The 17,260-nt window shown below is 23.7% G+C and overlaps 3 protein-coding genes across 4 annotated transcripts; 1 reads left to right on the top strand and 2 right to left on the bottom strand.

Annotated features, from left to right (window-relative positions):
• Positions 1-6,234: 6,234 nt before the first annotated feature.
• Positions 6,235-7,386, top strand: LOC129613481 (eukaryotic translation initiation factor 2 subunit 1). Its single transcript, XM_055527574.1, has one exon. The coding sequence runs from the start codon at positions 6,358-6,360 to the stop codon at positions 7,351-7,353; it is 996 nt and encodes a 331-aa protein (XP_055383549.1). The 5' UTR covers positions 6,235-6,357; the 3' UTR covers positions 7,354-7,386.
• A 65-nt stretch (positions 7,387-7,451) lies between these two features.
• On the bottom strand, positions 7,452-8,494 carry LOC129613482 (ADP-ribose glycohydrolase OARD1-like). Its single transcript, XM_055527575.1, has 3 exons — positions 8,326-8,494; positions 7,847-8,187; positions 7,452-7,785 (listed from the first exon to the last, which is right to left on the bottom strand). The coding sequence occupies exons 1-3, from the start codon at positions 8,390-8,392 to the stop codon at positions 7,639-7,641; spliced, it is 555 nt and encodes a 184-aa protein (XP_055383550.1). The 5' UTR covers positions 8,393-8,494; the 3' UTR covers positions 7,452-7,638.
• Positions 8,495-8,844: 350 nt separating this feature from the next.
• Positions 8,845-16,441, bottom strand: LOC129613491 (uncharacterized oxidoreductase YjmC). Of its 2 annotated transcripts, none has more exons than XM_055527591.1 (3): positions 16,361-16,441; positions 9,983-10,578; positions 8,845-9,516 (listed from the first exon to the last, which is right to left on the bottom strand). In XM_055527591.1, the coding sequence occupies exons 2-3, from the start codon at positions 10,535-10,537 to the stop codon at positions 8,983-8,985; spliced, it is 1,089 nt and encodes a 362-aa protein (XP_055383566.1). In that variant the 5' UTR covers positions 10,538-10,578; positions 16,361-16,441; the 3' UTR covers positions 8,845-8,982. The 2 variants fall into 2 exon arrangements, with proteins under 2 accessions (XP_055383566.1, XP_055383565.1); XM_055527590.1 differs by lacking the exon at positions 16,361-16,441 and adding an exon at positions 15,345-15,735.
• Positions 16,442-17,260: the final 819 nt, after the last annotated feature.

Below are 17,260 nucleotides of genomic sequence, written 5' to 3'. Positions count from 1 at the left end.
GTACAATTTTTCGTTTTGTAATCAGCTAAAATTTAGATCACACCCTCACTTATTATAGTTCTAAGTAGAAAACTGAAATTAAAATTTTGAATAAAAAAAAAAAAACAAAATAAAGAAAAAATTAAATTTCTTTTTTCCATAGAACTATATTAAGGTAGAATCAAATAGATTTGATTATTAGACAAAAACAAATAGATTTGTCTAAAATGGTAGCTCACAATGTTTCACAAAATTTCACATTGTTTTGTTTTTTTAATTTTCACACAAAAAACAAAATTTTAATATTAATATAATTTAATTCTAATATTTATTATCGCGCAAACTAAGTAAAAACGAAATTTTAAGATTCCATAATCTTCTTAAATTTTTTCTTCCTTTATTCTAATATTGCATTTTATTTAATTTAAGTATGTTTTTAGGTTCCTGAAATAGAAGAGATGGCAACCTCATACGCCATCATATTATTAATATTAAATCAAATAGCCGATCGAAATTATTGCGTTATTAGTTAAATTAATTAAAAATGTTTTAAATAAATGATTATTTTGACGGCTAGAATAAAAATTTCTAAATTCTAATTTTTATATTTTATGTTTAATTTTTTGTTCTTCAAATTTTAATTGTAAAAACAATAATTTTCTAGTTTTTTTCTAGCTTTTTTGTTTTTACTAAATCAAATTTTCAATCGATCGAAAAATCAATCGAAAATATTTTGATCTATTTAATTTAGATAATTAATGAACGAAATTGACAATCGTTAGTTTGAAAAAAAAAAATAAATTTGTTTTTATTGTTATTTGTTTATAATAAGAAGAAAAAAAACATAATCTACATAATGTAAGATATTAAAGCTAGAAATATTTTGAAAATCATAAAATAATAAAATACTAATAAATAAGTACGATTTTTTAGTAAAGCAAACAATATAAAACGTTAAGTATTGAAATCGATCAGAAAATTCTACGAGGACTAAAATTTTTTTTTTCAAAATTACAAACTATTGTTTTTTACATTTTGTGTGTACTCGCACAAAATTCAAATTGCTATTCTTTTCGTACTTAATACTAATACGCAAGAAAATATAAATGTTTAATTAAAAATAAAATATTCGTAAAATTATTATTCAAAATTAAAAAAAAAGGGCGTCTACCAAATTGCCAACTTTTTGTCGTCAAATTTATATTCCTTTTTACTAAGTATTTTGGTAAAGTCAGAATAATATTTTTTTGCTTTGACATTTTGGTAAACATTACCAAAATCAATTCTACTTTCTGCAGATTGTAATAAAATCCAAAAAAAGTAAATTTGACGTTAAATCTTATTTTTGGTAGATGCCCAAATTTTAGGTACAAAACTTTTACGTATTTAAATTACAATTTTATATTTTTTAGTTTAATCATTTTTCTTCAATTAAAATCTCAATTTTCTTTGCAAAAATAAATATAAGAAAGGAAAATTGTTTTCTAATTATTTTTTATTAAATATTTCTAATGGTCAAAAAAAATGAAATTGCAGGTTCTCAAAAACATTTTAACACCAAAAATTCAAATTTATATCTTAACTTAATTTCAAATAAATAAAAAAATAATAAAAAATACAAAAAATGTTTAAAATGTATTTTAAACATGTTAGAAATATTAATTATTATCAAAATATAATTAAATAATGTTTAAAAAAAAAGAAAAACTTAAAAAATGAAAAAAAACAAAAAAAAACTTTTCCATGGTTTCAAATATTTTTCAAGTTTTTAAAATAACGAAAGTAAAAAATTTAAAATAATGAAAATAAATTAAAAAAAAATTTTATAACTTTGAAATTATAATTTTGATTTTATAAATTTTTAAATCTATGTAAGTATAATGGGACTAAAATTTTTTGAATAAAAATATTAAAAAAATTTTTTTGTAAATGAATTCTTGAATGAGAGTATTTTATTAATTTATATAATAGCATATAAAATAAATTTAATTAGAAAAAATATTAATGTGTGTATAGAATAAATTTTATTAACTTTAAAAAAAAAACAAACAAAATTAATATCAAAATTTTTACATATAAATATTTAAAAACAAAAATCATTAAATGAAAATAAATAAAAAAAATTGTAAAATAGAATTAAAAAAAAATTAATTATTAAAAAAAAAAAAACAAAAATCATAATTTTCTTGCATTATTACGTATAAGAAAAAATTACTTTTTCCATTGTATTAAAATTTAATGAGAAATAAATAAAAAAAAAAATGTTTTAACAAAAAATTTTCAAAACCAATGTACAAAAAAAAAAACGTTTATAAAGCATAAAACAGAAAACGAGTACTTTAGTTATACAAGTAACAGGACATTTATAATACTACTTAGATGAATAATGTCTAAAGTAGATATTTGTATAGTGTGCCAAATCCAAAATAAAACAAATTTTTTAATAATATTATTGGTATTAAGTATGACATTGAATTTAATATTATTATACAGCATTCATTATTACAGTTATGCTTTAAATATAGCAAAAAAAAAAAACATTTATGTATTTTTGAAATTTCTATCGTAGTACATAAGTTGTAATGGTAATCAATAATGTCAAAAGTCGCTCGACTATAACCAACCGGCTATTAACAATTTATTCTTAAAAAAAAACTTTCCTACAAAAGTTTTGCATGCAACCAGTTGACAACAGCTTTAGCAATATATTTCTTTCTTTATTCTAAATATTTCTAAAAGTAAATTTAACGATACGATTGGCAATTGACATTATTAATTAAGTTTTTCATTATCAGTTTAATTACAAATGAAGACAACATTAAACATTAATCTGCTGACAACATTAAAAATAAAACTGTTTTTGTTAACTAATCGATTCACAATTTTCTTAGTTCAGAGTTGTCTCAGAATTTGTTTGCTAATCGATTAAAATGCAAAAGAATTCAAAGGTTATTATTAAATTATTCAAAAATTATTTTGTAGTTTCCAAAATAATAAATCAATTTCTTTAATTAATTTGATATTCTACAAACTGTAAAGCTCAATACTTTTCTAATATTCTAATAATATCCAATCACCTTAATTAAGGCGTATAACAGAATACGAAGAACATAACAATTTAATTAGGAATCTTCAATTAATAAAAATATTATTAAAAATTTTGAAAATATTGTTTTTTTCAATAAGTAACCATATAAGAACCCTATTGTTTAAGATTAAAATTATAGCTTTAAAATATGCTTCCCATGTTGCCATTTTTTTAATTTTTGGAATATTCATCATAATATAACAATAGAAAGTATAAAAATATATATATAAATTAATATTTAATAAAAAAAAATACAAAATGCAATGTTACTTGTTAACTTAATGTTAACTTAAATCTGTTTTTTCGCTTAAAAACATTTTGATGTTAATAATAATAAAAATGTTATTGAATTTACAAAAAAAAAGAATAATAATTATATTGTATAAAAAAAAAAATATTTAATTTATATATCATAAAAAAAGAAAAGAACAACCCTGGTGCCTTCTAAAAATTAATCATTTTTTTCTTTTAAAATTGGAACTAAATCTTACTTTATATTCTTATTAATAGTTTATAATATAAATAGTAAAACAAAGGAAATTAATTTTTAACTAAAAAAGTTTATTACTAACATGTTACAACCATGGGTAAACTCTAATTTTTAATTTTATTTCTTATTTATTTTACTTTTTATTTACTTTTATTTTTAAAAATTTAAAAAAAATTATAAAAATTATAAAAAGAATTCAATTCAAATAAGAAGAACATATATTAAAATAAAAAAATATGAATATTTATGTTCAATTCCGAATTTTCTATACACTAAATCTAAAAAATGAAATAGAGAGGTTTTATTATAGAAATATTATGAAGTGAGTAGGTACGCGCTAAAACTATAAAATAGTGAGTTTTGTTATGAATCATATTTAAAACCGAATGATGATATTATGAATGGAAAATACTGTAATTAATTTCTTCAAACTTTTTAGATTTTTAATAATAACTCGTATACAAATTCATTTCTTATCTCCGTCCTTAAACTATATAAGATTCCTTAAAATAAATATATCAAAATAAAATATTTTTTTTGAAAATATCATTATGAGTATATTTAAAATAATATTAATGATTTTTTGTAAACTCAATATAATAATGAATATTTTACTGTCTGTTTAATCTTGACCAATTCAAATTTAATACCCAGGTTGGCATTATTTTAATTAATTAAGCCTCATTTTTTTTCCTCATCAAATTTAACAAATTTTATTTGCACAAAATTAGATGTACAATTGAACATATTTATTTGAAATATTCTTATTCATTATAAAATTTAATACATAAATAGAATATTTGTTGTTGTAAAAAATATTGTTTGAAAATAATAGAAAAAGAAAGTTCTCGATTATTTAACAACATGAAAGAAATTAATAATGAAATGCGAAAATCGCAATCGAATACGATACGAAATTATAATGATGGAGTGGATAAATTTTAAGTAACATGAACAGCGTTATACTACAACAGTCGTTTCGCAGTATGTCAAAAATTTAACGATCATATCAATCACGTCATTCGCTTGATTTTGCAAATGACAATCATCTTCAATTAAACAATTTTTGCAATTTACATTTTAAAAATTATTTATTATTAAAAATAACGCAGATAATTTAAAACTGTAAAATTATTATGTTTTCTTCATCATTCCTTTTGTTACATATAAAAATCACTTATGCATCAGCCTTTAAAGGAATGCAAAAAAAAACTGAAATAATAATCAGTTGCATTGGCAACGTATAATGGAATTTATAACGCTTACGTTTTGTCGTATTACAATTCAGATTAAAATTGCGCTTTTTCTGATCTTGTTGATCACGGTATTTGTCACTGGGGTTAAAATAAACATTGTTAATAGGTAAACGGTGACACAATTACTAGAACAAAGATTTATATGACTCATAAAATATTAATGTTATTAATATTATGATAATTCATCGCTTACAAAACATTTCAACTACATAATATTAATTAGAATTTTCAACTGATCTTAATTTTTTTTTAGTTTTGAATTAATGGTAATTTCAGTAACAATCATAAATTATATTTATCTAATATAATGTAATATTATATTTATTTACATAAATATTCATAATAATAAATATATTAATTATTATTAATTAATTAATATTTATTAATTTGTACAATTTAAATCGAGTTAACATTGATATTCATTATTATAATATTTGATTTGAATTCAAATATTTTTTGATATTTTTTACCAATTTATTTATTTTAAATTAAAATGAATATAAATAATAATGTGTATAAACAAAAAAAAACAAAAAAAAAATTAGGCTTTGTATGTATACAAATTTTATGTCTAAACAAATTATCATGTTATATTAATATACCAGTATAACTTTAAATAAAATATTAATATAAAATATTCTATATTAATATGGAGTCTTTAACACTTTTATATTTAAATTATAAATAAATGGATTAGAAATTTTAAAATTTCCTTAAATGTAAGTTCATCCTAGAATTTTATGAGTAAACAGAAAATATAATATCAATCACTTACATAATTAAATTAGTTTTCTTTTTTGATATAAAAAATACTTACATACATATGTATAAAAGTTTTTTTGAGAAGCGAAAATTGAAAAAATAAAAAAAAAACCAAATAAAATTTTTGATATTAGTTTTATAATTTTTCGTTTTTTTTTTCTAATTTATTCCAAAGAGATGAAATGTATAAAAAAATATTTGTAAACAGAAAAGTGTTTGTAAATTACATAATAAATTTTATATAGCTTTTAAAATTTAAAATAAAAAATGTTATTTTATTTACATATTTGTTTTAGTTTAACCGAAATCCAAAAAAAAAAATCTGTTTTGTCAGAATCTGTTTTTTTTAAATCAATTTTTTAATGTTATTATAACTGAAAACTGCAGAAATCTTCACACTTATAAAATAGAAAAAGATTAAGTTTTTACTTTTTCTAACTGTAAAGTAAAAAAAAGATTGATTAATGATATTAAAAAGCACCCTTTATTAGTGACATTAAATTTCAACAAAGTGACATCGTCAGTGAAGAATTTACAATATTGACTCACTGTGTCAATAATTTTCAGTTAAAAAACGAGGCCGTGTGTTACAAAAAAACATGACGTTTCTTTAATTTTTTTCAATTGTTTCAAACAAAATTAGCTGTCATTTCTTTTAAGTTTCAAGTTTTCCTGCCACATTGTACTAAAGTTGGTTCATCCTACCTAAAAAACATTTTATTCAAATATTTATATATTTTGTATATAAAAATTAATCAAAAAGGTTAAAATCGGCATTAAGAATGGTTTTGTCAAGTCGTTTTTACAAAGAGAAATATCCGGAGGTAGAAGATGTTGTTATGGTCAATGTTCGCTCAATTGCCGAAATGGGAGCATATGTTCAAATATTGGAATATAATAACATAGAAGGCATGATCCTACTCTCCGAATTATCAAGAAGACGTATTAGATCTATTAATAAATTAATTAGAGTAGGAAAAACAGAACCAGTGGTAGTGATTCGTGTGGATAAAGAAAAAGGTTATATTGACTTGTCAAAACGTCGAGTTTCACCTGAGGATGTTGAAAAATGTACCGAAAGGTTTGCTAAAGCGAAAGCAGTAAACTCAATCTTAAGACACGTTGCTGACATTTTAGGCTACGAATCTAATTACAAGCTGGAAAAGTTATATGAGAATACTGCTTGGTATTTTGAAAAAAAATTCAAAAATAAAACAGCAGCCTATGATATTTTTAAACAAGCTGTTACTGATCCATCAATTTTGGATGAATGTGGTTTAGATGATAGAACAAAAGAAGTTTTATTAAGCAATATAAAACGTAAACTTACATCGCAGGCAATGAAAATACGTGCAGACATTGAATGTTCATGTTACGGCTATGAAGGAATTGATGCTGTAAGAGCCGCTTTGAAATCTGGTTTAGAGTGCTCAAGAGAAGATTTACCAATTAGAATCAATTTGATTGCACCGCCTTTATATGTTATAACAACTTCAACACCAGAAAAAGCAGAAGGCTTAGAGATTCTCAAAAAAGCCATAGAAAATATAAAGAAAACGATTACTCAGTATAAAGGTGAGTTCAAAATTCAAATGGCACCCAAAGTTGTTACTGACATTGATGAAGCCGATCTTGTTCGTCGTATGGAAAGAGCGGAAGCCGAAAATGCAGAAGTTGCAGGAGATGACGACGAAAACGATAATGAAGAAGAAGAAGAAGGAATGCAATTTGACGAAGAAACTTTGGCTGATGAAAATAATACAGAAATTGTAGAATAATTTTTTTAATAAAACATTTTTATTAAGCCAATACATTTATTCTACAATTATTTATAACTCGTAAGTTCAATGTACAATTTGAAATTTAAAAATTTTTAGTTACAAAAATGTCCTAAAAACTTATATAATTGATTTGAAAAAACCAGTATTGAGTATACCACATACCTATGTAAAATCAAATTTTATATTCTATTAGGTAAATAGAACTTAAGCTCTTTGAAAAATGGGAACTCAACAAAAACAGTCCGTAAATAATAATTCTGATCCATAGTTGAACTGCGAAAATTATTTGGGGACGAAATTGTAAACTGTTATTTCCACATTTTCTTTTTCAAAAACTTTTTTTAATTCAGCTTGTACTTTATCCCATTCTAATCCATCGATTCCACATCCAATTTTTGGTATAGCAAGCTTTTTAATATCATTTTGTATCTGAAATTTGAATAATTAAAATATATGTACTTGTGTATTTTATTTTTATGTCACTTTTTACCATATGATTACGCATATCAATTAAAGAGGACCTTAGACTATCATATGTGGGTTTTTCGTAACTGTATTGTTTAGTTACTAAATAATATATAAATCTATCTTCATCTTTTAATACAGCTGCACCACCAGTTGAAACATTTTGATCTAACAATTCATCGACTTGCTGATAAATTTGACGAAATTTAACTGCTATACCAGCTCCCATGGCCATATCTGCACCAACACAATGTGCAAGTGAATATTCTTTGGGAGCAGAAAATAAATCTCCATCGATCTCTCTTAAAACAAAGCTGGATGCTGAACTCATGTTTCTTGCTAAGAATTTTTGTAAATTACCAGGACCTAAAAAATTGTAACTTTTTTAATCACAAATAGGCCATTAACCCAGTTATATATGCATGAATGTATGTGTGCATATGTTCATATTGCACATATCCATAGAATTATGCAATGTTTATGATACAAAACACTATAAATTACCTTTCACTACTGCCGGCAAAAAAATTTGTTTGTTTGCCTGCAATAAAACTCTAACAGTGTTTATCATAGAAATGGGCCACTGGAATAGTTTTTGATAACAATATTCCTTGTTTTGTAAAATTAGTATTTCTTATGCACAAGCTTTTTGCTAATAAAATAAATGTTTTGTTTTTTTTACTTAGTTTTTGCTTTGATAACAAGTGTCAGCTTTGACAACCTCGTGGCAAAACAAAACGAAATGTGAAACGGGTTTCAAGACAGGAACTAACAGTAATATGAAGAGGAAATGGAATATGAAACATAAAATGAGTTTACAACTCTTGGCTTTTCGAAAACGAAGGAAAGCGTTAAATTGAAATTTTCGACCATGACGATTTCAAAACTTTGGTTTTTCAAGATTCACTGTTTAACTAGAATGACTAATTTATTTTGCAATAAAAATCGAATTTAATCGTGCGTAGAAACTGTTTACGGCGATTTAAAAATACCATGCTTTTGCAAAATGATTAAGTAAACTATATTTTTTTTCATAACTTCATAACATTTTTATTTAGTACATTATAATATTATAAAAAAAATAACAGCTTTCAACAAGACTTACATTTTAACATGTAAAATTTAAGAACAATATTTATTATTAAAAATTTTAAAATGCAATCAATTTAAAAATTGTAGAGGTTTAATGTTTAACTTTTTTGCCAATCTATCGCATGATTCCAATTGATTTTGAACATATTGAATTCCACCAGCTTTATCAACAGCTTTCATTGCTAAGTCCTCTTTATCTCCTGCAAGCAAAACTTTTTTATTAGGATCGGTGGGTGTAGCGTTTCTTAAACGTGAATTAAAATCAGTCATTCTTTCTTCAAAATCTGGAGCAAAAGAATTTGGGTCGACAGCAATAAAAACTTGACCTAAATTTGCTTCGCTATTTGCACCAGCATGAGTCCATTTTCGGACTTGTGTAGAGTATAAAGCACCTGAGGATACACCTGATAAAATATCTACCATAGCTGATAAACCATAACCTTTGTATCCTGATGTTATTTCAGCACCTCCTAGAGGTAATAAACAACCAGTTTTAAATGCTAGTTCTGGATCATTTGTAATATCTCCTTCTGGATCTTGTGCCCATCCCTGTGGTAATGGTTCACCTTTACGTCTTTGAATTTCAATTTTACCAACAGCCACCTAAAAATTTTATAAAAATACATTTATATATAAATTTAAAAGTCAACATTAAAGAATATTCTAAAAAGAAGTTAATGAAGTTTTTATTAACTTATCATGACACTATTAATGTGAGTGCCATGATAGTGCTATTTAGTTTCCTATTTTTTTAATAGCAATTTAATTTGAAATGTTTTGTTAATTATTAATAATTTCAATGATAATGAGCTACTCCCGTTCCACATCATAATTTTAAATTATTTTATTCAATTGCTTCATTATATTTTTTTTTGTTAATCAAACTAACTAGGAGTTAATTAACACAAACAAAAAATGACATAAAAATTAAATAATTAGTGATATTCTTAACAACTTTAATTTCACACCTCTAAAATAATATTGCTGTATAACTCTTATTTAGCTCTTATATTAATCTTTTTAATAATTTTTAATAAATTTACATTAAAATATCAAAAAAAAAAGTTACCGCTGATGTAGCCATATCCAAAATAAATTTATCATTTTTGGCTGGTGCAGCACATGCTAAAGGATTTGTACCTAATACAGCTTGTTTACTACGTGTCGCAACTACTAATGGTGATGTATTCGTCATTGATATACCAATTAAACCTTGTTCCATTGCTTGTATAGCATACCATCCTGCCATACCATAATGATTTGAACGTTTTGCACATACCCAACCAACTCCATGTTCTTTAGCTTTTTTAATAGCAAGATCCATACAAAAATTTCCAACTACAGCACCCAAACCATTTTGTCCATCAACCCATGCTGTTGAACTACCTTCTTTAATAATTTTTGGTTTAATAGCACCATCCGTTGAATTAATTAATAAATCATTAATATACATTTCAAGACGATTCATTCCATGACTAAAATGTCCACGATAATCAGCATTAATAAGTAAATCAGCTTGTGCTTCAGCATGATCTTTTGGTACTTTCGCAGCCATAAAACAATCAATCATAAAGCGTCTTGATTCATTAAAAGCAACTAATTTACTTGTATGAGCCGCTGCCATAGTTGTATAGCTTAGGTGGAAAGTGCGCAAAAGATATTTTACTATATATGAAAATTAAATTTGAAAAGAAAGATTTAATTTTATTTAAAATAATTTAATAAAATATTTCTTAAAAGATAGTACATAAATATTGTGAACATAACGGTAAAAATTACTTTCTACTCACTTCAAAATATACGATATTTCTGTTACATATTTGTGCAAGTAATCACGCATAATGTGAAATATAAAATTAAATATTTATGCATATTCCGTTAATATTACATACTTACTATATAATTATTATATAATACAATTCTAAAACGCGACATTCTATTGAATAGCAAGTAGGTAGGTAATCAATTAAATGAAAGGTGTAATTTGACAGGTCTATATTCACAAACACCATTTCCAATATATTGTGTGATTAATTTATTATAACAATATAATTATAAATATGTATAAATATGTATACATTTACAATAACAATCCCAGCAAGCAAAATAAACTGAAATACTTTTAAAATTTAAGAATTGAGAATTACATAATTTCGAAGTATATGTATATGGATTTGAAACTTCGAAGTAGGTATATACGAATATTTAAAAATACGCCCTTTATTCAATTTTTATATTTATCTTTATTCGATTTGAACATTTTTGAGCGAGATTTTAAAATTGACCAGATCTTACTGTACTACAATATGTATGTACATGAATTAGTATTTATTGTACATAATTTTATTTATTTATTATTCATATATGTATGTATGTGCAGAATGTAAATGACTATATAAGTAACTCCATACAAACCCACACAGTTGACATGTGAAATCAAATTTTAAATGCATTTAATTTACCAATCACAGCCTAATGATGGTAATTTCTTATAACTTCAAATCAGTATGTACCGTTACAGGCATATATGTACATAAGTAGTTTTTTTTATACACACGTAATTCACAATTATCAATAATTTATTTAATATTTATATTGTATGTTTTGTTTAAGTTCATATACCTATATACATATGTGTACATAAATTAATAACTTAAATATTTATATATGTATAATACATACAGCAACATGAGAAATATAGTAAACATTGTTAATAAAGACGCATAGTTAGAAAGAGAAAATCAAGATGGAAAAGTACGAGTATCGTCGCAGAGCCGGATTATTATATGGCTATGTCATTAGCCTTAGACTAAGGTGCTGTTTACATATATACCTGATTCCTTTATGTAATCATGCTGATATTATTTTTAGAGATGTTAAAGTTCAGATTCAAATGGCAAATTGCGAGCCATTTATTAATCTTTGTATTTTTACTTTTAACAATTAAAAGCATTATAATTTTAATCAAAAAAAGTAAGTGGCAAATAACTGAAAGTAAAGTATTATTAAGCAAATTCAATCTGACCATAAATAAATCTACTGAAAATAGAGTAAATTCTTTTAATTACCGTTAGGCAAAGTGTATGATGTCAAACAGTGCTTACATAACTTACGTCAGGCATAGGTACATTAGTTAGATTCTGTTGTACATAGGTATGTTAAAATACATAAACAATGCCTAATGAAATCTTCGGAATTAAAAAATTGCGTAATGTTATATTTCTATGTATGTACATATGTATAGCGATATAAAGACATTATATATTTTCTAGTTTGTCATTAATTATTTGCTAAAAATATCAGTCTAACCTAAAATAAAAAGTGTATGAAATCCAAATATGCATGTATGTACTATGAAATATTCTATTCAAATTGCCAAAGCATTGAGAATACTCTATATTTAGGCCCTTTACAGTCTAACAAGTTGTTTGATTACATTAATCCTCCACTGATTATGTGACAAATGTACTTTTTTCATTTCAAATTCAAAATTTTTGTTGATACGCCATATCGCTGATACAACATTTTATGTAAACAATAATGTGCAGATGTATGTAAAATTCAAAAGTACTTTAATTCAAACATTTTTATTATTAAGCAATTCCGGTTATGTTATTACATTTTATGAATACATACATATGTACATACATGCATACACACTGTTTAAATTTAATATTCAATAAATTTTTCATTCATTATAACCACTTATAACTTTTATAATAATAACAACAACAATACGCCTATAAAGTCAAAACGTAATTCAGAACAAATAACATACAGTACATATTATATATATGTATGTATTTACATATGAATAAAATAAACAAACTATTTTAATTTTTTGCATGTTTATTTTGCCAATAATAAACAATGTAAGAGTGTAAGTACTTCTCACTCAAAAGAATAAAAAGCGCGTATATGACTATATCTAGATAATTGCGGTACAGTGTTGCCCACCAAGAGATTATACACTCGTATGTATACGTACATATTTGTTTTGTTTTGTACTTTATATAGTACACATTATATATAATTTGTACATGCTTATATATTGTAAAGTATAAGTAATTGAAAATAAACAAACACGTTTTTCTCTTATTCCTATGGCCTAGTTCGAAACGAGAAAATTTTATAAATCGAAAAAAAAGATACATGAGTCGTAAAGATTGTAAAAATTATTTTATAAGTGACTACAGACATACATACTTATTTACATACTCGAATATAAGTGTGATTCAACTTTCATTTATTGTTATACCTACATGGGTTATTTACATTCTTATGTTTCCTTTGTGTCATGACATCACAAAAAAAAAAGTTATTATGCTTTCTACATAATCTTGAGTGAAAATTTTTTTTTTCAAGTTTGGTATACCGAAATTTCAGAAAAATTTTATTAAAATCAATATTTTACTACATTTTTTAAAGATAATTTTGAATTTTCTTATATCCTGACCATTCTGTTTGCTTATTCTTTATTTCGGCACATTATTTTTAACAAAAAAAAACTCTATCTTTGCCCACTATTGTACCACTTAATACTAAAATAAGAAAATGGTAAGAAAAGTCACCGTTAATACTAAATTTTATTCTATATATAAAATAACGAAATTTTATAAAACAAAAAACTTTCACTTTCAAAAACATAAAATGAAAAAGCTTCAGTATTGCATACATATTTCTATACATGTGTATGTACATACGTAAAATTTCAGTGGTGGATTAAATTGTTTCGGATCAGTTTCTAAAAGTTCTAACAAATAATTTATTTTTAAAATGGTATTCCATATAAAACGTAGCAGTTTTCTATTCTTATTGGTGAATACTTCAAATAATAGGAATTCTAGATTTTCTTAACACACATATTTTTTTAAAAACTGTTATATTCTATTATGCAAATAAAATTTTGTTTTCCTCAAAATTTAAATTTAACAATTATAAAAAAAAAACAAAAATATCTCCACACGTACGACTGTTAAATTGTAAGGTGCGTACTGTTTGCATATACAATAAAATCTAAGATTAAATGGTAGATAAAGTCTGATAATTGTTTACATATCAGAGTTTATGTCAAAATTTAACAATTTAATACGAGAATAATAAACAAAATAAAAATCAGCTGATTTCTGTTTGAAGCTTCGCAAAAAATTAATTCTCCTCCTTTTACTTTTAACCCTTTGCGCTCTGTGCATTTTTTGCTCCTGTCGGTAGTCAATTCCAAGGAATTTTAGGAAATATTTTGTAGTCACAATACTTTGAAAAAATGCTGCAGTTTTTGGAAAAATGATTTTTTATTAACGAGGAATAATGATCTAAAAATAAAATCAAATTCAAAATATTTAATTTGGTTGACATTTTTATATGACATAAACGGAAAAAAAACCATTTTGATGAAGGTTTTGTAGAAATGTATTAAACATCTCTAAATTATTTAAATATTGATTAATAATATAAAAATTTATTCGTATATTAGGGTAAATTAATTTAAAATTTACCTAATATACGAATAAATTTATTTACCTAATAAAATAATAATTTATTTCTTATAAACTTTTTTAGTTTGATAATTCAAGAAACAGTCGCCTACATGTTGACCGGGTTTTCTTGTACATGTATCGCAATAGAAAGTTATTCTTTTTCTTCCAGAACCAGCTCAAATTGTGAAATAATTAACCGTTAAGATCGTAAATACATACAAAACAACAAAGAACAGAGAGAGAGAACATGTCTAATGTAAAAAAAGTAACGGTATCAGCTATAAATTCATGTTTTAACTAGAAATAATTACAAAATATAATGTTGCCAATAGAAGTGGTAGTTGGAGTAGATCGTTTTTACTTGTTATACCAGCCAGACTGGTAGTTGGAGTGCAAAGGGTTAAAAATGCTGACAGCAATCAGAAAATTAAACAACAATACATACATAGATATGTTCATAATTCATATATGGTTTATAATATTCGAGTATCTAATTTGTCTAATCAAATATTAACCGGGAACCAATTACTAAATTATTTTGTTACCAACACTGTTTTCAGTAGATATATGTATATAAAAGTCGTATGTTCTTTAAAAGTCATATACAAACACACATTTATGGTGCACAAATAAATTTTCAAGGTCATTTTATGTACATACATGCATATCTATATATATATATGTATAATTGGTTTAAAAAAAGCTTAACCAATATAAGAATATCAAAACAATATTTCAATATTGTAAAAAATTTTCATTACAGGATTTAAAAAATTACGTATACATTTACAGTCATTAATATAACAATATCAAATAATAGGTAACAATAGTATATATAATTTAAATAAATTGAAAAAAATTTACTAGATTATTGCTATAAATTTAATTTAAGTATGTAGATATGCAGAAAATAGTTTATAAATATTTTATTAAATAATCTCTTTAAAATCTTACGTTTAGTCATTTTTGCTCTATATTTTATTTCTCACTCGCGTTCGATATTCTATATGATATTGTATCGCGGTCGGATTTATACTAATTGTTTACAAAGAAGTTTGATTCTTTTTTGTTTCTTTTTTTTTTACGTAAATTTGACAAAAGAATTCATTATACGGTGGTATGCAATTGTCATATAAAGTAATTTTCATTTTTAAATATAACGGTTAATATAAAGTATTTAATTTATAATATAAAAGGTTAATATGGGAGTATAGTTGTTGTATGCAACTATATGTGTACCCCATATAACACTTATGCTTTTAAATATTGTTGTTCTTTAAACACATTTTACCTATCTATTGATAGAGTTACGGTACCTTAGATAAAATGTTATCAGTTATCACTGTCACTAAATTATGACTATTTATTCATTATAAATCAATTTTAAATAATTATTGTTATTGAAAAAAAAACTTAAATTTTAAGAATGTGTTGATTATACAAACAGGAATAATTAAATACCTATTAAAAATAAATTTGAAAGTTTTAATTAAACCATAGAGTAATAATATCTAAGAGAATATTTTTACTATATTTATGGAAGCGGCAGTGGCGGTTTAATATAACAGTTTACACACAAAAAGTTCGGATACATTCAAATATTTAAGCAAAAAAAGAGTTGTTGTTAATGACAGAAAATTGTTTCATATTTTATATAACATTAAAAAATAATGACAATATTTTCTGTTATATTAAATTAATTACTCTATAATAATATTTACTCTTTGATTAAATTTAAATATGCACGTGTCATATTCAACTCATTTCATGATAGCACAATTTGTTTTTCCGTATATTTTAAATCAATAAAAAAAAATTTAATTTACATTGTTAACAGCTATAGCTATAGACAATAACAAAATTGTAATATAAAACAGAAATGATAATCAAATTGAATGAAAAATTTTGAAAATTTCTTTTACACTTAAAATTAGTTTTGTTATTCAAAAATTAAAAATATATTTACATACTTTAAAACTGATCTTCCAGTCTCGGCAGAATTATGAAACTAACTGAACCAAAACAGAGTTTAACGAACATTATTTTAGGAATTTTTAATTGCTAAATAAATAAAATGTGAAAAAAAAAAATTAATTGTTATCACTTTAGTTTTTCAAGTATGCATGAATGTATGTATGTACAAAGCTTTCGTATATAATACAAAATACTTGGTTAATCTGTTATTTTATGTAATTAATTTTATATTAAAAAATAATAAGTATATATGTATGTACCTATAATAATTTATTTGGTTGAGAATGACATCAACTTAAGCTAAAAACGCTGCTCGTAAAATACACATTCTGTTCTTGTTATTATTCTATTATAATTAATTGAGAAGTAAATAAATTAATTTCTTTCTTGTTAAGATATTATTGTAAGTTTGAATTTGAATACTAAATATGATAGTTGCCTTATAAAAAAAAATTTGCCAACTACATAAAAATTAAAAATAGAAATAGAGAATGTTCTAAAGTTAATTGGGGTTCTTATTTTGGAAAAATAAATTTCTTTAGCATTACTGATTATAAATTAATTTTTTAAAAATTTAACTAGTAAAAATCTTATGGCCACAAAACTTCGACGGTAAAAATTAATGAAATATAAGTGAATGGTGGAGAGTCAAACAAAATAACGATAGACCAAAATAACATGTACTTTTCTCATATCTGTTCTCGCAATTATTATCCAGAACTCAATAAGCAATAAAATATATTTTCATTTTATTTTTTGAAAAGTATTTAAAGTGAAATTCAAGAACAAATTCTTCTAACCCATTTCTGTTAATTGGGTAAAAATGAAAAAATAAACCCGTTTTTCGAATTGAATCCGTTTCATTTTCTTCAATTCCGTCATTTAAATGTGACATT

The sequence above is a fragment of the Condylostylus longicornis genome, unplaced genomic scaffold, assembly GCF_029603195.1.
Source record: "Condylostylus longicornis isolate FDR11 unplaced genomic scaffold, ASM2960319v2 ptg000084l, whole genome shotgun sequence".
NCBI classification, from domain to species: Eukaryota; Metazoa; Arthropoda; class Insecta; order Diptera; family Dolichopodidae; genus Condylostylus; species Condylostylus longicornis.
Note: the sequence above shows the minus strand (reverse complement) of the source record. Positions and strands in the feature narration are given on the sequence as shown.

Coding starts and splice junctions, on each gene's coding strand:
- LOC129613481 (XM_055527574.1), top strand. CDS start 6,358: ATGGTTTTGTCAAGTCGTTTTTACAAAGAGAAATATCCGGAGGTAGAA.
- LOC129613482 (XM_055527575.1), bottom strand. CDS start 8,392: ATGATAAACACTGTTAGAGTTTTATTGCAGGCAAACAAACAAATTTTT. Junction 8,188..8,325: donor TTTGCCGGCAGTAGTGAAAG/GTAATTTATAGT, acceptor ACAATTTTTTAG/GTCCTGGTAATTTACAAAAA. Junction 7,786..7,846: donor TTGATATGCGTAATCATATG/GTAAAAAGTGAC, acceptor TTCAAATTTCAG/ATACAAAATGATATTAAAAA.
- LOC129613491 (XM_055527590.1), bottom strand. Junction 9,517..9,982: donor TGGATATGGCTACATCAGCG/GTAACTTTTTTT, acceptor TAAAATTTTTAG/GTGGCTGTTGGTAAAATTGA.